Below are 25,977 nucleotides of genomic sequence, written 5' to 3'. Positions count from 1 at the left end.
AAGCCGTGTCATCCAAATAGTTCCTACTCCCAAACCGCAGATTGAGTCAACGACGCGTACTATAATTTTTCTCCCCGTTCACCGCGTCGCACCTGGCATATGTTTTGTCGTTACGGTCACTTAACGGAACCGTGATCGGCCGGTATTTGGGCAGAATAATGGGCGGAAAGAAAAAGAAATCGGCGGCAGCGGCTGCACCAGCGGCCCCGGCTTCTGCTGCTGCTACACCGGGGAGCAGCGTGGCGGAGGACGGAAAGAATCCACCGCAAAGCAACAAACCGGCCAAAGCAGTCAAAGATAATAAATCTAAAGGTGTGTTTATATGTCATTATCTAGCTTCGTGTGCAAATATGATAACTGATCACATTCATATTATCTATGTCGTGTGCATACAGTTTGACGTTACATACATTAGTGACTAGTCAGCACTGGGGGCAATCAGTCAATCAATCAATCAATACAATACAATCGAACATAACTGTCCAGTATTAAGATAATGCCACTACTGGTAGTGACATGTTGATTCATCTTGTGGTGGTGTTGTTGTTTAGGGTTGTATCACTCATGTGTTGTACACATCACAGGATGTACACACAGTACTGATTTGCCTCTATTGCTCTTACTGTGACTCTGTTCTCCTCTACTTCTATCATTTGGTTGCAATTACTTTTAGCTTAGTGGTGATTGTGTTGAGTTGTTTAAATGCTTTCAACTTTGTCAAGTTCATGTTAGATTGACAGCTTGAAATCATCATCATCATCATCATCATCCACTGTGACACAGTACAACACATGTGCAGTCCAGCCCATCATTAGCACATACTGCCTCTGATTAATGCTACATTGAAACTTTTGTCTCCAGCCCCTAAGACCTACAGCCTTGCCAACACTGCACAGGTTGGCACAGGTGGCGTCACTGACAAGTCCATTCTTAAAGTAAGTGCAGCTGCAGATGTATCATTTGTGCTGAATCCTGAGCAGTTATACTTGTCTCTTCTTTTTAGTTTTGACTTTCATTTTGTCATCAGTGGTTTCACACTGTAAAACCTTGTAAATGTTATTAACAGGTTGCTATCCAAGCTGACCTGGAGAAGAAGATCATTAAGCTCATCAATGACTTCAGACAGGAGAATGGAGACAAAGGGCCCGTGTCCGGCAGACTCACAAACAAGAAACTACTGGTAAAGATAAAAACCATGCGCCTGGTTGGTCACTGATGATTGTAAACAGAGGTATTTGGTATTTGTTTTGACAAACTTGTATGTGATGCTGTTGCAGGATCTATACACAGCTCTGCAAAAGTTCCACTTTAAGACAGAACACATCGAGGAGGCAATGAAGAGCAGCGTACTGTACGGGGGCGATCTGCACTCTGCTCTCGACTGGCTCTGCCTCAATCTTAAAGATGGTAAGAAGAAGCAAGAGCAGTCGTGATCATCGAGATTATGTCACCTAGAGGGCATGAGGGTGTAAGGAGTGTGACTTTTGCTCATTGTCTTATGTAACAGACGAGCTACCCGAAGGTTTTACCCAGCAGATGCAAGAGGAGAGTCAGAGGAGAAGGCCCAAGTACCAGCCTCCGGTCCAGCAGACTGTAGAAAGCCCCAAAGCACCCCAGAACTCTCAGAAGGAGACCAATAAGGTTTGTTTGCATTTATTTAGAAGTGTTTGCTAGTAGATAGGTATGTACAATCTTCATATATCTGCCAGGTGACAGAGGAGGACGAGGCTGCAAGCATGAAGGATTGGATCTTACGGTATGCAGAGCAGAGCAGTGACGAGGAGGAGGAGGAAGAGGAAGGAGAGAAGTCTGTAAGCAACCCTGAACTGGAGGAAAGGTTTGACCCGGTCAGTTAAGTCAATCAAAGCTCAAATTTGAATCATGTATTATGGTTAAATGATCTTTTCTATAACTGACACACAACATGGTCTCTGCTGTGGAAAGTGACTGATCTCCTCTCCAGTCTGATGGTGTGTTCTGTTATCTGCTGTGTAGAATGACAGGTACCTGATGCTCACTGCCAGCCTTTATGACGCCAAGGAAATGGCAGCTGCTGCCAAGACCAAAGGTGACAAGGCCGGCCAGAGGACAGCACAGGACAGGATACGCGTCATACAGCAAGGTCCGTGTCCTTTAACCCTTACCTGCTCAGATCCAGACTGTTCTCTCAGCTCTCACTTGTATAAAACAGTTTGTGTCCTCTCTTTCTAGAAATGAAGCCTCTGGAGTCCCACCCCATGTTCAATCCAGCTATAAAGGTGGTGGACGCGCCTCAAAAGGAAACGAAAATCCTCCCCGTCACTGAGGACAAAGAGGGACTCAGCTTCAGCTTGTTTGACCAAGCGGAGAAGCCCCCTGCGGAGAAAGGTACAGGCCTCGCAACATCCACAACAGCTTTACATTTAGGGACATTTCTCAGACGGATTCATTTGGTACATTTCCCGTCCCACAGTCGCGAAAAAGAACGAGCCGAAGGACATACGCAATTTTGACTACACGGCCCGAAGTTGGACGGGAAAGTCTCCCAAGCAGTTCCTCATAGACTGGGTCAGGAAGAATCTGCCAAAGAGCCCCGCCCCGGGTTTCCACAAGGTTCCTGCGGGGAGATACTGGAGATGCAGGTAAGTGTGTGTGTATGAGTGTGTGTAGGTGTGTCTCATAGGTGTAACATGAATTCAGAAACTTCTTATGTTGATGATCTGCTTGGTGCGCCATCAGAGTGCGTGTCCAGAGAGTAGATGATGTACTGGAGGTTTGTCCCACCATTGTGACCGAGGACAGCATGCAAGCTCAACATCTGGGAGCCACCCTGGCGCTCTACAACCTGGTCAAGGGACAGGTACCCCACAGTCCAGTTCCTCTTTACCGTTTGACCCGCTTCCCAGCACTCACCCCTGTCCGCTGTCTTTTCCCTTGCAGTCGGTGCACCAGCTCCTTCCTTCGACTTACAGAGATGTGTGGCTGGAGTGGCGAGACAACGAGCAGCAGCGGCGGGAGGAGAGCCGCACCGCAGCCAACAAACCCCGCGACCAGTTCATCTCCCGGCTTTTGACCAGACTCAAGCAGCAGCAGAACCACAGCGACGGTCAGAGCCAAGAGCAGGGCTCCGGATCCCGCAGTCAACTAGAGGGTGAGGACGAGGAGCCTGAAGAGTCCTGGGAGAACCTGGCCAATCTGGATATTGGAGGAGGAGAATCAGAGGAAAAGGGTGAGAAAAGAGTGAGGGAAGGAGGATACGAGGCATCCAGGGAGCTCCTAAGGAAGCTGAAGACGTCCCCGCTGGCTCACAAACTACAGGTAAATATGTCTTAACCATATTTCAATACATACTACTACTGTACATAATCCCAAACAGACTCGAGTCATTTAACAACGTGCGATGACTTCAAGGCAGAGCGAGAGAAGCTCCCCGTCTTCCAACATCGGCAGCATGTCCTGGAGGCCCTGCAGCGCCACCGTGTGGTGGTGGTGGCAGGCGAGACGGGCAGCGGAAAGAGCACACAGATCCCTCAGTTCCTGCTGGAGGAGCTGCTGACGGGGGGCAAAGCAGCGCAGCCCTGCAACATTGTGGTGACGCAACCCCGCCGGATCTCCGCCATGAGCCTGGCCTGCAGGGTCAGCCAGGAGCTCGGCTGCGAAGACGGACCGGGATCCAAGGTGAGCGTGGCTGTAACACAAGTGTGAGAAACATTTGATGTGATGTCCCGAGGTAGCGCGTCACCTCAAGTCTCGCAATGTCACCACGTTTCAGTCGTCGCTGTGCGGGTACCAGATCCGGATGGAGAACCAGTCCGGGGAGTGGACCCGCCTGCTGTACTGCACCACCGGAGTTCTGCTGCGGAAACTCCAGCATGACAAACACCTCAGCTCGCTCACACACATCATCGTAGACGAGGTAACACGGCCTCAGATCAGACTGCGTAGACTGAATACGTGTGTGGATCAGTCTTTAACTCCGCCTCCTGACCTCCATCCTGACAGGTTCACGAGCGCAGCGTTCAGTCGGACTTCCTGCTCACCATCCTGAAAGACGTGGTGATGAGGAGGTCGGACTTGCAGTTGGTCCTTATGAGTGCGACGGTCGACTGTCACAAGTTTTCCAACTACTTCAACCGCTGCCCAGTGATCAATATTCCTGGCAGGACTTTCCCAGTGGAGGTAAGACGGGCATTTTTTTTGCGAATGCCTTCATGAAAGTCTCATGCACATTGCTGAGTGGTTGGATTTTGTTTCCAGGTTTACCATTTGGAAGACATAGTAGAGCAGACTGGGTACGTACTGGAGAAGGACTCGGAATACTGCCAGAAAATCCTTGAGGATGAAGAGGAAGTCAACGTCTCCGTCACACTAACAGGAGGCAAAACGTTACAGCACCAGGTAACGCTGCACTGTATTTGTAATATCTGTCTGTAGAAGTGTGTGTTGTTGTTATTGTAAGGCTTTACCCATCTGTGTGTGTGTGTGTGTTTTAGGAAATTATTGTGAGGGAGTCCTCGGGCTGGGACCTTGGGCCCGACCTTGACCATTTCAGCAGCAGAACCCGGCAGGTTCTACAGTACATGAACCCCAATAAGATCAATGTGGACTTGCTGCTGGACCTCATTGACTACCTCGGTACGTCATGAAGTTCCGGCTCGTCTCACAGCAGATGGCTCACGCTGCAGCGTCTCCACTCTCTGGTGTGTAAGGTTGTGTTGTGTGTTCTTCTTCTTCTGCCAGACAAATCCCCGCAATTTGCGGAAGTGGACGGTGCCGTCCTGGTGTTCCTCCCCGGCCTGGCTCACATCCAGCAGCTCTACGATCTGCTCTCATCAGACAAGAGGTTCAGAGAGAGAAACAGGTGAGGATCACACGCACACGCACACACGCACACACACACACACACACACACACACACACACACACACACACACACACACACACACACACACACACACACACACACACACACACACACACACACACACACACACACACACATCGTCCAAGTCCCCGCACACATTTTCCAAGAACAGACGAAGTGAGACACAGCTCTGTTCCTTCATTACCCCGCGGTTTCTGTGTTGGTCAGGTACCGGATCGTTCCTCTCCACTCCACTCTCTCCTCAAAGGACCAGTCTGCTGCCTTCACAGTGCCCCCTGCAGGCGTTCGCAAGGTACCACTCAGTGTTTCATCCCAGCTAAGCTTAAGAGTGACAACTTACAAAACACTACAGATCTGCAGTGTTGTGACAAACTGCTACGGTCCTTTCAGATTGTTCTGTCTACAAACATCGCTGAGACGGGTGTGACTATTCCTGACGTGGTGTTTGTCATCGACACGGGGAAGACCAAAGAAAATAAGTAAGATCCTTTGGAAAATACCTGAAAAGTTTGCAACATTACAACATTTGATAAAGAACCGATTTCCAGTTTGTGTGAAACTTATATTTTGGATTTATTGACGGCAAGAATGGATCAATCAGATGAAACTAAAGCCTCCTGTGTGGTTCAGGTATCACGAGAGCAGCCAGATGAGTTCTCTGGTGGAAACCTTCGTCTCCAAAGCAAGCGCCCTCCAGAGGCAAGGAAGGGCAGGACGCGTGCGACACGGCTTCTGTTTCAGACTCTACCCAAAGTTCAGGTGAGGAGCACGTCGTTCCCCCTGCAGGACTGAAGCAGAACTGCAGCTTCCCGGACAGACCTGCTGGAACGGATCTGATCTGTTGGTGTTCATTCTCCTCCATTGCAGGTTTGATGCCTTCATGGATTACTCCATTCCAGAGATACTCCGGGTCCCGCTGGAGGAGCTCTGTCTTCATATTATGGTAAACTAACCACACACACACACATACCGAAAGTGTAGGCGTTCCCATCAGAACACCCACACACCACAGTCACCTCTCTCCTCCTGCAGAAGTGTCAATACGGCTCTCCGGAGGACTTCCTGAGCTGCGCCCTCGACCCCCCTCAGCCGCAGTCGGTCAGCAACGCCGTCAGCCTGCTAAGGAGGATCGGCGCGTGTCACCTCGACAACCACCTCCTCACCCCTCTGGGTCACCACCTGGCCAGCCTGCCCGTCAACGTGAAGATCGGCAAGATGCTCATCTTCGGAGCCATACTCGGCTGCCTGGAGCCCATCGTACGACTGCGTAGTAACCGTTGTTAACGTATATATCGTTGTTGTTCCTCGTCTTCCTGCGAGAGCTAATCAGGCGTGTGTTACAGGCGACCATCGCGGCGGCCATCACTGAGAAATCGCCCTTCTCCACACCGATGAACAGGAAGGAGGAAGCCAACCTGGCCAAAGCAGCTATGGCGTTGGCCAACTCGGATCACCTGACCATATATAATGCATATCATGGGTAAGGACTGAGTCAGCGTGTGCGTGTGCGTGTGCGTGTGCGTGTGTGTGTGTGTGTGTGTGTGTGACATGGCTGCCTTCATTCTACTGGTCTGCTTCCTTCATTCTGTTAGGTGGAAGAACTCGCAGGTGGAGGGGTCAAGAGCAGAAATGTCCTACTGCAGAAAATACTTCCTCAATCGCACGGCTCTCATGACAATAGAGGTAACACACACACTCAGACACGCACACACGCACGCACACGCACGCACATTCTCACTTCACGCTTTGATCGCTTACTGTATTTGAACACACCACCTCTCCGAAATGTTCCCCTCGCTCTCTCCAGGCCGTGAAGCGCGAGCTGATGAAGATGATGGAGCAGGCCGGCTTCTGGTCATCCCGCTCGTCTTCACGCCTCAAAGCGCAGACGGTGGCGCCGTCCAAGCAGCAGACGTCCATCCTGAACGCGGCGCTGACAGCCGGGCTGTACGACAGCGTGGCACGCGTCCTGTGCACGCCGTCCGTGGACGTCCTGGAGCGCGTGGCCTGCTCGGTGGAGACGCCCCAAGGAAAGGCGCAAGTCCATCCCTCATCCGTGAACCGCAACCTGCAGACGTACGGCTGGCTGCTCTACCAGGAGAAGGTACGGATGATGATGAAGAAGCACAAGAAGATCTGTTTCTGCGTCGGACATGCCAGCATTATCTGTGTTTACGTCTCTATCTTTATCTCCAGGTGAAGTACACCAAGATCTACCTACGGGACACAACCCTGATCTCTCCTTTCCCCATGCTGCTGTTCGGAGGCGACATCGATATTCAGCACAGGGAGCGACTCATCACGCTGGACGGATGGATCCACTTCCAGGTGAGAGGACAGAAACGGTTTAAAAGCTGCCCCACTAGTTCTTATTTACAAGGTTTGTTTCATTAAATCCGCTCATCTTAAAGGCTCCTGTGCGGATCGGCGTCATCTTCAAACACCTGAGGAAGCTGATGGACTCTCTGCTGGAAAAGAAGCTGGAGAACCCCAGAATGAATCTAGAAGGTATGGCACCGTGTAAACAAATGGTTTGGTCTAATGAAGCTGGAAGGAAAGCTTTTGTTAAGTTTTGACTTCATTCCATCACTGCAGACGAGAAGACCATCCAGCTGATTCTGGAGCTCATCAAGGCCGAGCACGCCGCCTGATACCGGACCGCCACAGAACCTGCATGCCAGTACGTCTTCTTCCACTCCAGCCTGTGATATTCCAGTGGCTTTCCCATCTCAGCTCCCACATTCAGGATGAGCTCGTCCAGACCGGAATGCTTCGGCTGCGTCTCAAACAGCACGCCGGAGGGGAAATGAACCGTTACTCACATTGAGGAGGACTATATAAGATGAAATGTAAAGAAAAGAAAGAAAACATCATGAAATACAAATAAAGAAATCCTAATTACTAGATATAAATGTTGCAAAATGATGAAAATAAATCCATATTCATTTTTATTTGAATTTGTCACAGCCTCATACTTTTCTTTCTTTAGATTTGCCTTTATTTCTTAGATGACACAGATGTATAACACACACACACACACACACTCAGTTTTAGAGTGACATTCCGACTTAGACAGTGAGTGTGAATGCAAAGAGACAGAATAGAGAAGCTGTTCATCAGAGGTGTGAGACTCTGTAAAAGTACTCCTAGTGCAAAAATAACTACAATCAAGCATGCGTATGTGCACCTTAATGACTTTGAAGGTTAATCAAGGGCATAAATTCACTTTGTTGATCCTTCTATTGAAGCAGAAAGGCCTTATTAAGCATTAAGTGTTTGTAATCTAAGCAGCACATTCATTCCAGTCATTGGATCTCTGTGAGGTCACCTGATACTCTTAGTAACGAGCGGAACTGAGAATAAGTCAACAGACAGTATGTCACTTTGGGGTCTTATCTAGTAAACCTCGGGTTAAAATTAGAAATAGGAACATACAACATAATAAATAGATGACTTGAGTGTTAATCGGATGCAGGCAGAATGAATGAAGATCCTCTGGAATTCATACAGCAGTGATCTATGGCGTCTAGTGAACTTATTTATGGCTATAATAAACAAATCTAATCTAATTGATACAGTAATGACTTTAAGTGTACTGTTTAGAACACAGTTATACATCAATGTACCCTACTCGTACTAACAAATGTAGGAAAACCAATGGAGATAAAGAAGTCAATGTAACGCTTCTCTCAGCCTCCAGCGTCCGTCTGTGGCCTCTGTGCATCAGAAGTGGATGACGCTGTACTCCGGGGATTCTATGGTGGAGTAGATTGTATCATCTGCATACAAAGAACAGAAGCAGAAGTTTAGACACGCCGGCAGTAAAGATAAGACACGCTAAGATACTTTATTAATCATCATTAATAAACAAGCTAGTTATAGATTTGGTTGTGTTGCAGTAATAATTTACCTCTGCTGCCTGCTGGATTAGGCAACACTCCCCTCCTGCATGCCAACAAGAAGAAGAGAACAGATGAAAGAGTAAGAGATGTGACGGAGAACTGTCCCGGCCCGTCTCAGCCTGTCCCAGGCCGTCCCACCCTGTCCCCTCTCTGTCTCACCTGCTGATTTGTGGAGGCAGTCCAGGGGGTGTAGCTCCGGTCGGAGATCTCTGACCACTGTAAAAGTTCTCGTACATAACTGGAGCTGTTGGGATGTTGGAAAACGGCAGGGGGCAAAGGTTACAAAGTGGAGTGGCAGGAAAAGCGGTGATGTCATCTGCATCCGTGTTCCTACCTGGCGGTTTGTCGCTGGTGCGTCTGAGACTTACAAAGTGTTCCATGTCTTCTTGGACGTCACATTGCTCCAGTGATTTTCTCACTTCCTCATGCAGCTACACACACACACACACACACACACACACACACACACACACACACACACACGCACACACACACACACAGTTAGAGTCTACAAAGGTGTGTACCACTGTCGGATTTGTAATGTAATGATAATCTTCCTATAAGTGTGTGTGTGATGTACTTCGTCACTGGTAACACACTGCTGGGAGAGCTGGTTGAGGTGAGTCCACACCGTGTTCCTCAGGAAGCTGATGCGCACCATGGTCTGCTTTTCAAACATCTGTGGAGGACAAACGGGGACGGAGTGGAGACATTCAAATCCAGAGGGTGTCATTGCCTCATCATCATACCTCTGTGTGTGTGTGTGTGTGTGTGTGTGTGTGTGTGTGTGTGTGTGTGTGTGTGTGTTTCTACCTGGCAGGCCTTGATGTGCTCCTGCAGCCACTCGTCTCGTACCTTTCCCAGAGCCTTGACGTTCTGCAGGTATATCCTGTCTGCCAATAAAGCACACACACACACACACACACACTGTGGATGCCAGAATGCGATCAGGCGTTGATTATGCATGTCTGTCTTTAGGTTTACCTGCTTCTTCAGCATTCTGCTTTGCTTGTTGTGCTTTTGTGTTGAGCTGGAGGAGGACGATGTCATATTTAGAGAAGATAACAGCCAACTCAGTGCTGCTCCGTTACTTGATTTGGCCTGAAAGAACCAAATGTGCTAACTAACTGTTGACTTCCCCGTACCTTCTCTATGTGCTTGGTGTTGGTGTTGGTGTTTCGGTTCACGTTCTGATCCGCTTCTTCTTTCTCTCGACACTTCTGATCATAGCTCTTCTTTGTCTGCGGACATAGTTGCAGTTTCAGGGTCTTGGTCTTGGTCCACCAGTACAAAAGTTGCAATGAAAGTCGCGCAAAAGAGGTCAACCAGATGATTAAACAGTAGCAGCAGCCATTGTACTTTACTATTGTAAAAGAATCCCTGACACGTACTTCCTCTTTTGCCACTCATTTTGGTAGCATTAGTGACATAACGTTGTGCTTCACTTCCCAGGCTGGTGAAGAGAACTTCCTTCCATGACCATCGAAGAGGAAGAACACCAACAGAGACAAGCACGGCATTTTCTAGTTTCTCATAACGCAACCGCAATGAATTAGTCGTCACTTTGAGCGCTTCTTGTTTTCGTTTTTGTCAGGAAACCTTTCAGCATTTGAGCATTTGAGCGTTTGAGCTGCTGTTCTGCTCCGTATGTTCCGCATGGTGTCAGGTTGTATTTACAGCAGGTAAATCACTCGCCTCTGTTGTTTTCTTGAACTGTGCGGCCTTCTGCTTGTGGAGAGCGTCCATCTGTTGCTCTATCTGTAACCACAGAGGCACGTCTAGTCACGGTTCGTCATTGAATAACGGTTCTGATGTTGGAGGCCAAACCTTTTTTTTTTTTTACCTTTTTTCTGGCTTCCTTCTGCTTTTCCCTGAATTCTTCCACCTTCTTTGCCTCCTCCCTCATGCTCTGCGCCAACTGTAGGTGCGATAGACTCACGTGTTCGGTCTCTACAATGCAAAAAGCCTCATTTCAATATAAAGAAAGCATGAATAAAGTCACCGTGGTACAGAAACAGTAAGGTTGAAGCGCTTACGTAGTTTGAACAGGTCCAAGGATCTCTTCAATGTGCTTGGAAAACAATTTGAAAGAAGGTGATTAGACGAATACGGCCTCAGAAGATGAAAACAGTGAAATACTGATGACTTGTTGGAATAAGATGTTATTAGAAGTCATTTTTGCCCCATTTCTTATTTTCTTACTTCCCCTTCCCTCCCTACCAGAATATTTAAACTTCTGCTGATGTTGCATTATTTTTGCTCTCGTGTTTAAAATAAATCCACACACACGATCGCACATCACAAGACCGACTCCACCGTCTCCATGGGGATAAATGAATGTCACACTTATGGCGGCTTACTTCATCTCATTGTGTCCACACACCTTCTTGGACAAACTGACGAGATCTTTAGCGTATCTCTCCTCAATAGAAGCTCTGGAAGACATGAAGAGACACACAATTAGAAACCTTGTGTTGTTACAAAAGTCTGCTCCGATAATGAAATGATTGCGATTAGCTCTGAAATTCTACTGTGGAATATAAAAAGGTCTACATATCTAAATGCTTTTGCATGACTGATGTGTGTCTTCTGCATTTTACTGAGTGTACAGTCTACAGTGAAGTTCTCCTTTACATAAAGAGGCTGCCAGGGTGTCGGGTAAACGCACCACTTTGACCACTTCCGAGTCTATTCCTGCAATTTGTCAGCATAATATTCCGCGCAAGTGTCTGCACCAACTCTTCCTCCATTAATATGCGTGGCTATTTCAGTGCAGCTGACAGTAGAAGCTCTGAATAATGCCAATACACAAAAACCTCTATTCATATTAATGTTATTTACTTTATATATTGAATGATTTGTTTTGCTGTTAAGTTTTAAGCTGTCTGTGTTGTTGTTTTTTCTTCCATTTCTACATAGATGGAACTTCACATTATTTAACGTTACTGTATCATTTCCCCTTCTGTTTTATTTGTATATGACGTGTGTGTGTGTGTGAGAGAGAGAGAGAGAGGGCTTTGTCTGACACAATAGCCCTGCACATAGTCAATACTTCTGAAATTCACTGACACTCACAGGTGGACAACCTTGCATGCATGTGTGTAGAAGTTTGTATGCGTTTGTGTGTGTGTGTGTGTGTGTGTGTGTGTGTGTGTTTAGGAAAGCCAAAAGGATATATCAATTATTAATCAAGGAAGGAGGAAAACTTTAATCTACAACATTCCATCATCAAGGCTTTGATGATCTTTCCTGACAGGCCTGGTGTGTCATAAAGACGCACACAGTTTTGAATTGCATTGCTCTGACTTATATACTTGGAAACTCAAGCTCCCTTTATAGCACAATATTTCCACCCCAAATCTTACAAATTGCTTATGTATTGACTTCTAAATGCACAGTAACAAAGCTTCAGTACAGAGACTTCAGTACTTTATATTCCATCCTCATTACCTGGCCTTCATGAACTCCTCCACCTCTTTGCATGTCCTCCTGCCATCGTTGAGATACTGGATAATTGCATCATAGCCTCCTGTGCTGGTCAGGTCAGAGTTCTGTGAATAAGATCATTTGTTTGTTTATTCATCCACTTTATAAATGGTTTACATGCGTTAGGTATATTCTATTTCAGATCTTGCCATGGTCACATCACTAACTTTATGACTCCTCTGTTGAAACATGTTCAAAATCACATCTTGAAGTTTCTCAGACATCCACGCACAGACGTAAACACACTGAGCCAACAAAGGCACGGCCATCGTCTCGACGACAGGATGTAAATTGATGTTTTGAACTGCAATTCCCCATAATTTGGGTCGGCTGAGGGTAAGAGCCTGTAATCATCTCAACCAACTCCATGTCACTTTCTATGTTTATACAGTGTTCTGCATGTAAGTATTGAAATGTACAGTCTGTATATTGGAATGAAATACATGAATAAATCACTCAATAAATAAAATAGATCTGCTGACATGGAAACAAAACACTGTCAAAATATATATACTGTATATAAACACTGGAATTATTTAGCAAATTAGTCATGCTTATCGCTTATGTTGCTACTTTGGACCGAAAATTTTGATTAACAATAGTAATTAATACATGAATAAACCCAGAACACACTACTTACCCAAAAGTAGTCCTTAAAATGAAGGTTTTTCATAACCGAACAATGCCTTAATAAAGCAGGAGGGCTGCGTTGAGCGCGGTATCGTAGGTAGGTCTGTGAAGTGACTGTGAGAGAGAGAGTGTGTGCGTGTGTGTGTGTGTGTGTGTGTGTGTGTGTGTGTGTTAATGACTACAAACTACAGTGTGGGCTGGAGCAGGCGTGTGTGTTATAAGGGACAGTGAGAAGAGAGAGAGAGAGAGAGAGAGAGAGAGAGAGAGACAGAGAGAGAGAGAGAGTGTGTGTTTTTGCAGCAACATATATCACTATTATCATAACTATCATTATTATTCTAACTATATACATTTTCCAGAATTTTAACATTAGCTCTATTTCTGGAATTGCCATCAGTTTTAGTGTCAATACATTAAATGCCGATGATGAATAACATAAACTACATACTCCATATTACCAATGACAGCAGCGCCTCAAGAACCTTTAAACTGTTATACAGCAAATAAAGTAAAGTGACGACACAGACGTTACACTCCCACTAACAGAGCAGCATGCTGACAACAACAAAACAAATGTGAGTGTGCTGACCTCTAGTGGTGATTAAAGGTATGACCAAGCTTAAGGCATACATGTAAGAACCACTAAAGGTCAGCAATCTGAAGGGGGGAAATGAAGATGTTAAGGCTTCACCTCCTCCTCTTTTAGATTGTCCCTTAAGTTTAAGTCTTGTACACATTTTACCAAAACTCACCATGCTTAATTTGATATAGAAAGGAAAAAGTGTAAATATTGGGATAATAACAAGTAAAGTGCTGTGGTTGTGTACAATTCTGGATTTTCAAGAGATTCAGAGATTTAAAGGTCAGAAAAATGCTGACGTAAGAACTGCAAATTTAGAATTTTGCTCAGAAAGAAGATTGAAATAGATTGATCACCTACCACCTGAGCACTAAAATGCCTCCTGGCCTCCTCGTGAATGTTCACTATCACACACACTTTCTATATTAGATGGGTGGATACGGAAACACTGACGATCCAGATCTGGTTGTAAGGTAAACGGCTATAGGATCATCAGTAAACAGGTCAGGTAAGTTGCTCTACATGAGCGTCTAAACACTGAAAAGACCAAACCGGATGCTTTTCCAGGCCCTATTGCATATTTTGTTTCAACAACACCACAAAACAATACTTTTCACCCAATTTGCGGCTTGGCCCAGTTTCAGAGATATCTGATCACATGAGATACATTCAGGACACACAAAACAACATTTGTTGCCACACAAAGTATCACATGACAAAGCAAGTAGGCAACATCGATAAGAGGCGAATAACAAAAGCGTGTTGAGGTTATCTGCTGGAGCTACCGTGGTCGTAACAGAGGAGTGGTAAAACCTACAGCACAAACATTATGCTTTTACAACGCTGCTATCAATAAGCCTGTGACATGTGAGGGCTCTGCAACTGAAGCCAGATGGAATTCAGCACAGATAGGTTTCTCTATAAAATGTCTGGATATCAATACATCTGCTTCTTCTTCTTCTTCTTCTTCCTTTTTGTTCTTGGCCCTAAAAGCTTCCAACTGTCAGTTACGGCGACCTCAAGAATTCTATGATGCGTTACTGATTCCAAACAGAACGCACATTGTCTGAGGTCTTTTCAGCCAAACCCACAAGTTAAACAAGCGGAAATGTGGACTGTTGATCTCCACCCAACTCTGCTGACGTCACACAGCTGTCATTCTCATGGTGCTTCCCCCTTTTGGCTGCTGCCGCGGTACAAGTCTCGACCTGTTCATGACGCCTGTGACGCCTGTGCGCCCACAGAGTGTATGAACGCTCTTTCTTTGTTGCGCACTTTCTCATCTTATTACGTCCAGGCACCATCTGGGATCAATTGTGAAAGAATACGCATGCACCTTACATCCTGCTATACATGTGATCCAGGCACGTCACCCTGCTTGCACGATATCGCCCCAGGGTGTGTGTGTGCGTGTGTGCGTGTGATTTAATCAGAGGTTGTGTTGGTGTTTGTGCAAGAAATCATGAAAGCATTCAAGCAATTTCTTCACACCATTGTTTTTCTGTGTGTTGTCACTCTAAAGTCCTGTTGTTAACTAATCTTATACAGAGTTGGATATTAATCTGTTGACAGGGTGACGGCGGTATGACATCAGTGACTGTGCTGTCACATCTGGACAACAACAACCTAATCAGCTCGTTGATGCTCCTGTGTACTGTTGTGCGTTTTTCCAAAGACACAGACAGAACCCATCAATCTTTATGGTGTCATTATGTAAGTGTGAGTTCTTCACTGTGTAACACAAAGTCTCAATCTGCTCTGTGGCTGCACTTTGCTCCCTGCAGTTGGACAAGACGTCTTATCTCACAAAATTGGAAAATAAACCTACATTTTTCATATTTTTTCAATATTTACATCATGATACCAGTCTTAGGAGCCAAAGATCCAGACCCTTAAACCTTCATCATCCCTGGCTTGCCCACTTCATCGCTTTAGCTTGTTCATTAAAAAAAAGTAAAAGTTCACAACAAGGCATCTGGAGCAAACATGTGGAGGAAGTGAAAACGTCAAACTTCTGATTAAAGGCTCCCGTCTAAGTGTAAACAGTTGGTGGTGTAGGAGGAGCTTGGCTCTTGGCAGACGGGGATTCCTGTTGTGTCACACCCAGCCAGAGTATTTAAACTGGTCCTGCTATCAATAGGGTCAAATCTCTTCCTTCTTGTCAAGCCGCAATCACAGAGACGCATACTGAAGACTTTGGAAAGCTGCTCACTGTTGCAGAAAGATGAAAATGCCCAGCCAGGGTGAGTACCAGAGCGGACCTGCCAGAACTTTACCTGTTTATAACAACACCACCTCCAGGTGTTTGTATGTTCAGCCTACAGACTCTGATCTGCCGTGTGTTCTGTTCACAGATCACTCAGCCACTGTCTGGGACTGCGCACAAGAGCTGCGGCAGGTGGGAGACGCCTTGGACTGGAAGTACAAACTGCTGGAAATACTGACCAAGAACTACAAATACGTCATTAAATTCAGATGAGCAGACGAGACAAGAGTGCATCAGAAGAGATTGGATCATGTAAAGCAGCCTGGACGTCTCGAGTCACAGCTGAGGAGTCTCAACTGGAGAGTTTCTATCATTCTGTCAATCCTAAATGGAATGCGGGAGCTGTTGGAGGCCCAGTGTGGACTGACCGCTCATGGAAGAGTGGGACCTGAGATCTGGACCCGTGACAGGAAGCAGCAGGAGCCGAATGGAGTATTTAATGGAAGTGATGGGTGAAGGATATTGACGTCTCTAAGCCCTCTGAGACTCGTTTGTCTCCTCAATCTTTATGTCTTTCTGATTTACTTCACAGACAATTTCCTTTGTGCAGCAACTGGAGAGTGAAGTGTTGGGATGAGTTGTTAATAAAAACATGTTCATTCAGAAGGTTTGTCCCAATCCTGGCTCCTCATTGGCTGTTAGAGAACACTCAATGGATTACATACAGAAGCATACATATGTGACATTTGCATGATACATTTATGTCCTTACTCATGGAGTCAGCTGACAGAAAGAACAACAACCTGACAACAAAACACACCAGCAAACCCAGGGCTAAATTCAGGCACTTAAAGGATCTTTACTTTATTTTGTGTTGTAATACAAAAGCATACATAATTATAGATAGAGGAGAGAAGATCCCTTTCAACAGAATTTCCATTTGATCGTACACATAAAATAATTACAGACAAGCCTCTTCTCTGTGGCTACATCCTCGAGTACCCCAGCCCCTCCACCAGTAGCATGCACACTCCCTCTCTGCTGTAAACCGATCTGGACAGGTCTTCATATCTTGTAGGTCGAAGAAAAAACATAAGGGGACAGAAATGTAGAAATGCCATGGAAACGAGAAGGGAGACGTACTTCAGACGCCCGTCCAAAGGTGTAAATCCAAACACGTGTTCCCGCGCACCGTTCATATGTGTGTGTGTGTGTGTGCGTGTGCGTGCGTCATCTGGAGCACCGAGTACCATCCCCCCGAAGTCTAACATGTAAGAAACTATAAAACACACATGCCTGCCTGGACCTATATGAAATGACAGGAAGTGACATGGCAAACCGACAAGAGTTCAACTGGAAGAGAGAGAGAGAGAGAGAGAGAAACCACTGAATGAACTGACAGCAGCCCATTTATATTACATCATCAGTGTGTGTGTGTGTGTGTGTGTGTGTGTGTGTGTGTGTGTGTGTGTGTGTGTGTGTGTGTGTGTGTGTGTGTGTGTGTGTGTGTGTGTCCACGGGCATTCTAATCTGAACTGAGTAGATCATCGTCTAGTCTTCATGCTCCTCTATGTCCTGACTCCCATGAAGAAGAAGAAGAAGGAGAAGAAGAAGTTGTGTGTGCTGGAGCTTTGTCTGAGTCTGGAGGAATGGAATGGTTTGACAGTATTATTATCATCAGGATGAATCCATATCTGCTCTAACATAGCTGCTAAAATTCAAAACGTTTTAATCTCATCTTCACATGTGGGTTTGTAGAACCCAGGTAATCCCTCTATCGGCCTGCCTACTGACTGACTGACTGACTGACTGACTGACTGACTGACTGACTGACTGACTGGAAGAGTCGATACATGGCAGGCTGGATCTACTCCTAGCATCAGAAAGCAACAACAAAACAAAACAAAAACGGAAGGTCGCATTCCACACAACACAGAATTGACCCAAACAAACAAACAACCTAAAAAAGATCAGGAGTTTTGTTGGACTTTCAGGGTTTAGTTCTTCATTTAGGCCAGAGTCTCTGAGGGCCAGATCACCCAGCTCACCCCTAATAATGCAGGAAGAACTGACCAAGCGTGTATCTGTGTGTGTGTGTGCGTGCGTGCGTGTGTGTGTGTGTGTGTGTGTGTGTGTTTACTCGGCTCCTCTCTGTCCTCCTCAGAGTGCGGTGAGGAGGAAGGAAAGGAGGAGAGGAGAGGAGACTAGGGCAGGTCATTGAGGAGACGTACCTCGCGGCCCGGTTGGTGCCGTGACCCTTTAACGTGCGCTCCCCCAGAAACGAGACGGGGGAAACCGATCTGCGGGACGCGGGAGGGCTGAGCGAGTACAGCAATCACCTGTGTGACTCTCTATCTGTCATCCTTGCATAAGCATGTCAGAGGTGGGGTGGGAGGGAGGGAGGAGGGAGGGAGGGAGAGAGGCGGGTCTCCTCTGGACCCGGGCCGTAAAGCAGAGATGTTTCTTTAGTGTGGAAGGCAAACTTTGCCAAAGCCTCTTCACAATCCTCTGAATCGCTGCTGCTGCCGCCGCCGCCGCCGCCCGTGTTGTTATCTGACGTCCATCTAACGTAACAGAAGCTCATCTGTTAGTAGTGTCAAATGTGTGTGTCTACATCCAGCCTCCCGGGGGGGACGGAGGGGGGGGGGGACGGAGGGGGGGAGGAGGGGGGATCGTTTACATTAAAGAGTGAAAGCAGCCAAGTCCTTTTTTTTTGTCTTTTTACGCTCCGACCAGCCAAATGTTACTTGTTGAAGCCCGCCACCGATTGGATAGCATTGGGTTAATCAGATCTAACACCCAGAAGTGTGGTCTGAGCTATAGATGTACAAACAGGCTGCTCCACCCAAACAGATTGTCTCAGTGAGGGAAGTCTGTCTCGTTAAATGAAGTCTCTCAAAACAATTAAATAGCAACAGACCGCAGCCAGATCTCACAGTCCGACCCGTCGGCCCGCTCTCATTTGGTAAACGCCGCAACCACCGCCCACATCAGTTCGTTGGCGCTGGGCTTGGCGCTCTCCTTCTCCGGCTCCAGCTCCAGCAGCGTGTGCACTCGCTTCATGCCCAGGTCGTACTGCTCGTCCTGCAGCGGGGCGAAGGCGTTCTCCAGCACGTCGGACGAGTGCGCCAGGAGGATGAGGGCCAGGACACGCTTGTCCATGCGGTGCGGGTCGTTCACCCACTTCTCCAGAACCGACTCCTGGACCTTCTTGACCAGGCGCTGTAGGCGAGAACACATTTGAGTTTGTCATGTGGACGCAGTACTGCCATGACTTCCGCCAGTATTTGCCAACACAATCAGAAACAGTGCAGATAAACCAATCGCCTGGTTGAACCCGGAGCCTCACCTGTTTGATGGTGCTGTTGGTGAGCGGATGTGTGGTCATGTCGAAGAGCAGGAAGTTCTGCTTCTCTGTGGTCAGGACGCCTTTCTCCACCAGGTTTTTGGCGAGGCGTTCTCTGACATTCCTCAGCTGATAGTGCAGCTTCAGAGGGTTCCACGTCTCCCCTGCATGGCCGCCACAACAACAACAACAACAACAACAACAACAACAACAAGGTCAAGTTATGTTTGGTTAGAAGCACGGTTATAAACACTTCTGTTTGTAATTCGGAAAGAAAATTAAAGCACATGAACAATGTTATGCGAGGATTCTGGTTGAACACGTTAAGATTAATGTTTGCTCCTGGCATCATAGATCTATTCAACCAAACATGGAGCTTTTGTGACAGCTGACTGGGAGCACTTCATGTTCCAAATCCTGCCTATTGATTTGGGTTAGTGTGGCAATCGCTTTGTTTACACTGAGGTCATAGATGATTTTAGGAACCTTGCTTGCCTCACGTCAGTCACCACAGTGGAAACAACATAACAAATAAGACAACAGCCGTTTGATTGAAGGCGTAACACGTGGCACAGATGGAGGACCGGAAATGGAAGCTGCTCTCACCGCTCAGCAGCTCGATCCAGCTCTGCACCGACTCTGGAGGCTGGGTCTCTTTGATGTGCCTCAGAGCCTCATCCAGCAGGACGTCTCCCGTCGGGGCGTCCGACTTGCAGATCACCTGAGCAAACAGGGAAGCACATTTCAACACCTGATGTCCGCGTTACCACAGTGAAGACGTCGTAAAAGAACAGGAAGGACAACACCGGGGACAAATATTTTATTATTTGTACAAACTGATCCCTGTCCTTTTGTCCACAGCTCAGTGACACTTGAGCAGGGAGTGAACCGATCCACACACACACACACACAGTCCTCACCTTCCTTGAGAGGAGACTCTTCCTCCTCACCCCGCAGGCCTCCAGCTGCAGCCTGCCTCTCAGGGCCAACTCCACCAGCATGCACCCTCGGAGGCCGGAAGAAATGCAGTCGTTCCAGAACGACGTGTAACCCTGAGAGAGAGAGAGAGGAAGGGAGAGAGAGAGAGAGAGAGAGAGAGAGAGAGAGAGAGAGAGAGAGAGAGAGAGCGAGAGAGAACGGGCGAAGGTGCAACGCTGAGTTAGTTAGCTGACGTGTGTGTAAGGAGAAGTTGCGACGCTTGAAGGTTCTGTTGCTGGCAAGCTGTCAAGAAAAGTGGTGATACGTGGTCATAAAACAGACGAGTATCTGTTCAACCAAACGGCGTAACAATCCCTCCCACGTGGATTCTTCAACATTTGACACGTAAAATGCACCGATTACATAATATTTGTCACTCCTCCGTGACACGACGACCCCCGCTGGCTTGAATTTAACAACAGACAACAACAAACAGCTTCTTTCAGCGATCTTTGCCTCCGGTTGACGGCTGTGAACGCGGCAGGTAAAGCTCCCAGATCAGAGTAAGTTAGGAGCTAAGTGACGGATTAAAAGCAGCACACACACACACACACACACCTCTCGGTCCTTGAGGCCCAGGAGTAACACTTCCTCCATCAGTGTCAGTCTGGTTTCCTTCGAGTCCCCCTTGTCCTCCTCCTCTTCGTCGCCGCGGCGCGCCTCGTCCTCCTCGTCGCCGGACTCCCTGTCGGCGGCTGCGGTGCGGATGGCCTCGGTCCTCCGCTGGACGAGGCCCGAGCTTCTCTGCGTGAGAGTAGACATAGCTAGAGCTGCGAGACGGGTCAAACAGGCGTAAAGTGCGTCCCTCGAAGATTCCAAACGCCACGGAGCATGTAACCGGGCCGTACGGGAGATGAAACGGGAAACCGAGCGAGTAGACACCGCGGTAACCGTTACAGGTTCGGGATTCCTGTTTCTGCTATGCCTACTTCCTGATCCAACATGGTGGCAGGAGGAGGTGTGACGTCGCAAGTTTGCTGCCTTCACGTACCGTCGGATTTATCATATTTATTTACCAGAAATAAAATAGAAATCATTTGAAAGTTAAGGGTTTCATTCAAAATAAGCAAGCAACCGGGACTTAAATGTGTATAACTAAACAACTTACGAGTCATAAATCAAAGTAAAACAAGTACGGGGTAAACTAGTTTTAATTTTCTTTACATGTTTCTGTTTTTAATTGTATTTAAGTGTCCTTTTCTTTTCCTGATGCTTTTATTTTATTTTATTGCAAAGCACTTTGAATTGCCTTGCTGCTAAAATGTGCTATGTAGTTTTGCAATTTGTTTTTATTGAAGCAGACATTGTACATGACATTGTGCATACAGGTGTAGGATATTTTGGAGATCATTTTTTGTATAGAAAGAGGGGGGAGAGAGAGATAGAGAGAAGGGAGGATGGGGGTTGGGTTATCCCCACTATTGTTGTTGAACTTTAAAGTTCAACAACAATAGTAGGGATAATGTATGTCATAGACCCTGAGGTAGAGTACAAGTGGACTGGAGTTGCAATGATGTCATAGGGTACATACATAAAATGTGTTATGCAAATAAAATTGCCTTGCCTTACCGCTCCAGGCAATTAAAAACATTCAGAACCATTATTAATTTGTTGTCCTCGTAACTGATTAACTCAAATTAACCCGGAATAGTTACCGAAACATTTTGAATGAGGATCACTTCAGATGATATCGATGTGTGGAAAACATGCCTATAGCCAAACGAAATCCCATATCTACTAAACTCAGGACATGGAACAACGCTAAATTAAATTTGCAATGTGTTTGTATGTTGTAGGAAACAGGCATTAAGCTACTATGATCTTTATTTTGTGAGGTTCACTATTCCACTTTTCACAGCAAGAACTGTTGATCTCAATATTTTGAGAATAAGAAGACACTAATTGTAAGTCTTCTTCTTTGGAGTTTATTGTTGATATTCCAGTTAAATGGTGCTGAGAGATGACCAAGATTTAGTAATGTATAAGTCTCTTGGTTAGGATGACATTGAGTTGGAAGAAGCTGTACGAGCAACAGTGGAGTTTGGAGCACCAGCAAGTTTAATAGTTCAGTTAATAGAATTTGAATGAATAGAATTTGGGCTCTTTTAAATGTGACAATTGCCTCCTGCCTAGTTGCCTAGCCAACTAGGGCTCTGTATGTAAGAGCCACAAGATGAAGTAGATGAAGTATTGTATACGTAATTTTCTTGGTCCGGATGTGACGTCGTCACTATTGTCTATTTAAGTAGCTGTAGTGTGTGTAGAGATTATCACTGTGGTAAGCAACATTAGAATCAGCATCATGCAATATTGACTGTGGCCACAAGGCGTCAGTCTACGTGCAGGAAATAGCTCTCGTTCTCCTTTACTGGATATTATTGCTGCTGGCGTTTTATTTGGCAAGGGATGCACAAGAACGCCCTCTCAAGGAAACGTTCAGTTTTATAATAACATAAATAATCACTTAAGCAATCAGCCAATTAATCCAAGTCAAAAGGTTATCAGATACAACAGTACAATTACAATATGGAGAACCACGATAATGGACATGACAAAAGGTCCAATCAGTTTCTTGCTGTGGTGGGAGAGTAACATTTCTAGCTGGTCATGCAAATGGATGTTATCTGGTTTCCACAGTTGGAATGTCAGGGATTAGCACAGCTACCAACAATACAGAAGTCATTGTAGGTGTTTCATGCTTGGCAGAGAGGCAAAAGGAGTCTTACCTTATTTTAAACAAACTGTTTTATCTGAGCACTTATCTAGGCATTTGTTTATGATTTACTAACATTTAAGAGTAGACTTGGGTGCATAGCCTGCAGTTCTAAATAATAGTAAGTTGTAAATTGATCATCCACTGACGATCCAGTAATTTTTTTTCACTGCCTGGCAACCAAAATATATTGCTTATGAACGATTTATTTTGGATCTGTAGGGCATTAGTAAGTTACTTATTAACCATGGAAAAGTGCACCCAGCTCACTGACAGAGCCACGTATCTAGATTCAGTCTAAAACAATATGAAGTTCTGTGAGTGTTCATGTAAGTGTCAGTAAGTTTGTAATGGATTTGTTCCATCTGAAAATGATTTCATGTGGCATGGCCATGACACATCAGGCATTTCAATGCCCAACCCAATGTCTCCCAACCACTGGAAAGTCTAATCTGGTGTCCAGCTTGGTGTTAATCATGGCCAGAGTGCAGGGACAAAATACACAGAGCCATTAGAAAGCAGGATCATGGGGATTGTAACAACAAGGTGCAATATCAAAACCTTAAACTGTCATATTGAGCTATTTTCTATTCTGCGTAACACCATGGCCCTATGATGGCGTCAGGATGTGAATTTCAGTACTGTATTTTTCATTTGTGAAATGACACAATCGTTCCAAGTATGAGTTATGTACTGAAAGTGACTGTGTGAATGTGCGAAGCAGACTCCACATGCAGTCTAGAAGTCTTTTGCACCAACAGTTTGCTCCAAAGAGAGTTTAATTTAAGCACTGCAAGCTGGTATGTTAATTGAAAGCAAAAAAAAATCACAATTTACATGTCAGAAGGAGGAGCTTATGAGTTGTGATGAGAGCAGATCTGAGTTGCAATCACAGTACGAGGCAGGAAGACTGGAGAATAAACCTCGACTGCATCTGCCTGCATACATTTCATTGATCATAAACAATTCATTTTGCCTGCCAACATTTTGCCCCTGCAAACAAAACAAGTATGCTGCTATATTTAGCAGCACAATTGTATATCATCCACATCCACCATCACCACTGCAGACGTCAAAGGAAAAAGAAGGTGACATGAAAATGACCGTAATACAAACTGAATCGCCCAATGCAGCTCGAAGAAGGCAACTTATTTTTTCCATGGCACTAGATGTGATCACCCGAAGCCAAATTCTGGTCATTCACTCAAACAATGCTGCCTCTCTTCATACTCGCTGATCCTTGGATGCGGTGTTCTGTACGAGTTCTGTAATACAGGATAGTAATGGAGATCACCTTTGCCTCTGACTATTTTCTGAAATATCCCACCAATACCGAGTCAGAGATTTGCCAGCAAGAAGGCAATGTGAGATTGGATAATGGTGCCATCACAAAATCCATCTATACCCGATACATGCTTATCCTGTGCAAGGTCACAAAGAGGCTGGAGTCTGACCGAGCAGTGAATGGCATGGGGAGAACACGCAATCTCTACATAGAAAGACATTGATTGTATTTGAACCCAGGACCTCCTTGTTATGAGGCTGTACATTGAAATGTCAGAAACACACATGAAACACATACAAATGACTCAGATGTTGAATATGTTGAGTGTTGCTGAGCAGCGGTTCTGCATTCGACTGAATGCAGAACCGCTGCTCAGTCAGTGCGTAGGAGTCTCACACTCGCTGTCCTTGTATGGTCAGTTGTGTCAGGAAAGCTCGCAGCAAAGAGGACAGTAGCAAGCACTACTACGTCCATTCTTATCATTCTTATCATTCATTTATTCAGTATTTATTTATTTATGGTCTGACAAAGCTGCTAACTTAACTTAACTATTCACTTGGGAATTTTAAATCCAGAATTGAGTGGGTTCACAAAAGCACATGGGGACGAATAGTAAATCACAGGCATCCTCAGCAGATCCAATCAGAGTATGTTTACATTCCCTGACTGTATAACATTGTGAATTTATAAAGTCACTGCTTGCGTCATTATGCATTAAGTGGTGTACATTATCTCTTCCCTTATAAGTTATGACGACAGGGTCACAATAACTCATCCCTGGCAGCAAGCAAGGAACAAAAACTGCTTGGTTTTAGTCTTAAAACACCCATGCATGAGGTCCTGGGAGAGATGAATCCCCAGACGACTGGAAATATGCTCAGTGTAAACAAGCCTCTCTGCGACCATCACGGCCAAGACAGTCGGCAGACGCTCTGACCATGTAGGTAGAATATTTGCACGCGGTCCAAGATGACAAGATACACAAGCATTAGGCCTGCAGTCTGTTCTCTTGACATCTGTGTGTAGAAGACCACATGGAAACGGGAGTAAAGATGAGCTGCAAGGTGCTTTTCTTTTCTTCATACAAATGTATTTAGTGCTTTCAGGAAACTGTGAGACCTTGCAGAAACATAACATGTAGGAAACACGCACGTGTTAGAGTTCACGCCACTATAAGAAAGGAATATTATTATTATTGTTAAGAAATATTGGAGTAGACATGATTGTTTCTGACAGATCAGTTCATCATCTGTTACTCCAACTCACTGACACTATGAATAAACCCTCAAGTCCCACTGAAGCCATCCAGAGATCTGTGGTTCCTGCCTGAGATTCTCCAGTGTTTTTAATGGCTCAGAGAAAACATCTGTATTTTTCACTTTGTACATTTTTGCTCACTGATCCTGGTGTTCTGGTCCTGAAAGACCTAAATCACTCCCCAGGGTTTTAAAGAAGGCCACACTCAGGCCCATATTGGAGCCATTTCCTGTCTCTGGAGTGGGCAAAGGTTTGACCCTTAGTGCCCTCCTCGATATAACTGCACATACACACACACTCGTGCATTCACACAGTCTTTTAAGACAACACCCCCACAGAGAGAAGAAGGGGAGTCATTTACCGTGGCAAGGCAGTAAGTGAATTACAGAATCTCTCAACAGCGCACTACACTGTATCTCATCTGAGAATAATGGCTGAGAAAATATAATTATTTTTAATAGCGTGTGATGTATAAAAGCCCAAGTGAATAGTGGAAGGCTGAGAAAAAGCAGATTTACAATTTGGGGATCGTCTGTGGAGTGCTTGACAACGGAGATCCTACCAATTTTCGCACAGCTTGCTACAATAACAAGAAAATAGGTCAGAGATGTGGCCTAACTGGGTGGAAAGGATTGGGGAGAATAACCGCTCACATCTGTTGATTGCTGCGTTGTTCTCAGCTGATTTAGTTTCTCGTTGCTGTGCTGGTGTGAACTTGAACCGAGGGTGA

At 45.8% G+C, this 25,977-nt stretch overlaps 3 protein-coding genes and 1 long non-coding RNA gene across 5 annotated transcripts; 2 read left to right on the top strand and 2 right to left on the bottom strand.

Annotated features, from left to right (window-relative positions):
• Window positions 1-2: 2 nt before the first annotated feature.
• Window positions 3-7,815, top strand: dhx29 (DEAH (Asp-Glu-Ala-His) box polypeptide 29). The gene is made up of 28 exons (XM_076158424.1): window positions 3-312; window positions 862-935; window positions 1,067-1,180; window positions 1,278-1,407; window positions 1,508-1,641; window positions 1,710-1,847; window positions 1,996-2,122; window positions 2,212-2,367; window positions 2,453-2,621; window positions 2,719-2,839; window positions 2,920-3,297; window positions 3,391-3,657; window positions 3,752-3,895; window positions 3,982-4,158; window positions 4,237-4,377; window positions 4,473-4,614; window positions 4,720-4,840; window positions 5,072-5,156; window positions 5,255-5,343; window positions 5,495-5,623; window positions 5,732-5,807; window positions 5,897-6,121; window positions 6,208-6,344; window positions 6,457-6,547; window positions 6,672-6,968; window positions 7,061-7,192; window positions 7,276-7,372; window positions 7,460-7,815. Exons 1-28 carry the CDS (start codon window positions 159-161, stop codon window positions 7,513-7,515), a joined length of 4,101 nt encoding a protein of 1,366 aa, XP_076014539.1. The 5' UTR covers window positions 3-158; the 3' UTR covers window positions 7,516-7,815.
• Window positions 7,816-8,072: 257 nt separating this feature from the next.
• On the bottom strand, window positions 8,073-13,055 carry pstpip2 (proline-serine-threonine phosphatase interacting protein 2). The gene is made up of 14 exons (XM_076158426.1): window positions 12,893-13,055; window positions 12,217-12,317; window positions 11,127-11,201; window positions 10,803-10,837; window positions 10,610-10,716; window positions 10,462-10,524; window positions 9,912-10,007; window positions 9,751-9,796; window positions 9,580-9,659; window positions 9,347-9,445; window positions 9,101-9,197; window positions 8,926-9,010; window positions 8,775-8,809; window positions 8,073-8,643 (listed from the first exon to the last, which is right to left on the bottom strand). Exons 1-14 carry the CDS (start codon window positions 12,923-12,925, stop codon window positions 8,588-8,590), a joined length of 1,008 nt encoding a protein of 335 aa, XP_076014541.1. The 5' UTR covers window positions 12,926-13,055; the 3' UTR covers window positions 8,073-8,587.
• Window positions 13,056-15,591: 2,536 nt separating this feature from the next.
• LOC143007045 (uncharacterized) lies at window positions 15,592-16,741 on the top strand. Its single transcript, XR_012964349.1, has 2 exons — window positions 15,592-15,705; window positions 15,817-16,741. It is a non-coding gene; the product is annotated as an uncharacterized LOC143007045 (long non-coding RNA).
• LOC143007044 (Golgi phosphoprotein 3-like) lies at window positions 16,504-20,951 on the bottom strand. Of its 2 annotated transcripts, none has more exons than XM_076158419.1 (6): window positions 20,551-20,951; window positions 19,935-20,066; window positions 19,621-19,735; window positions 19,018-19,178; window positions 17,483-18,890; window positions 16,504-17,450 (listed from the first exon to the last, which is right to left on the bottom strand). In XM_076158419.1, exons 1-5 carry the CDS (start codon window positions 20,752-20,754, stop codon window positions 18,627-18,629), a joined length of 876 nt encoding a protein of 291 aa, XP_076014534.1. In that variant the 5' UTR covers window positions 20,755-20,951; the 3' UTR covers window positions 16,504-17,450; window positions 17,483-18,626. The 2 variants fall into 2 exon arrangements, with proteins under 2 accessions (XP_076014534.1, XP_076014535.1); XM_076158420.1 differs by having other exon boundaries at window positions 17,487-18,890.
• Between the last annotated feature and the right edge of the window lie 5,026 nt (window positions 20,952-25,977).

The sequence above is a fragment of the Genypterus blacodes genome, unplaced genomic scaffold, assembly GCF_046128005.1.
Source record: "Genypterus blacodes isolate CSIRO-AG114 ecotype Tasmania unplaced genomic scaffold, CSIRO-AGI_Gbla_v1 ptg000077l_1, whole genome shotgun sequence".
In the NCBI taxonomy this organism is placed as follows: Eukaryota; Metazoa; Chordata; class Actinopteri; order Ophidiiformes; family Ophidiidae; genus Genypterus; species Genypterus blacodes.
This window is presented reverse-complemented; position numbering and strand designations above follow the sequence as displayed.

Coding starts and splice junctions, on each gene's coding strand:
- LOC143007044 (XM_076158419.1), bottom strand. CDS start 20,754: ATGTCTACTCTCACGCAGAGAAGCTCGGGCCTCGTCCAGCGGAGGACC. Junction 20,067..20,550: donor TGGGCCTCAAGGACCGAGAG/GTGTGTGTGTGT, acceptor TCTCTCTCTCAG/GGTTACACGTCGTTCTGGAA. Junction 19,736..19,934: donor AGAGTCTCCTCTCAAGGAAG/GTGAGGACTGTG, acceptor CTGTTTGCTCAG/GTGATCTGCAAGTCGGACGC.
- dhx29 (XM_076158424.1), top strand. CDS start 159: ATGGGCGGAAAGAAAAAGAAATCGGCGGCAGCGGCTGCACCAGCGGCC. Junction 5,808..5,896: donor AGCTCTGTCTTCATATTATG/GTAAACTAACCA, acceptor CTCCTCCTGCAG/AAGTGTCAATACGGCTCTCC. Junction 7,193..7,275: donor ACGGATGGATCCACTTCCAG/GTGAGAGGACAG, acceptor CTCATCTTAAAG/GCTCCTGTGCGGATCGGCGT.
- pstpip2 (XM_076158426.1), bottom strand. CDS start 12,925: ATGAAAAACCTTCATTTTAAGGACTACTTTTGG. Junction 9,660..9,750: donor GCAGAATGCTGAAGAAGCAG/GTAAACCTAAAG, acceptor CTTTATTGGCAG/ACAGGATATACCTGCAGAAC. Junction 8,644..8,774: donor TAATCCAGCAGGCAGCAGAG/GTAAATTATTAC, acceptor CTTTGTATGCAG/ATGATACAATCTACTCCACC.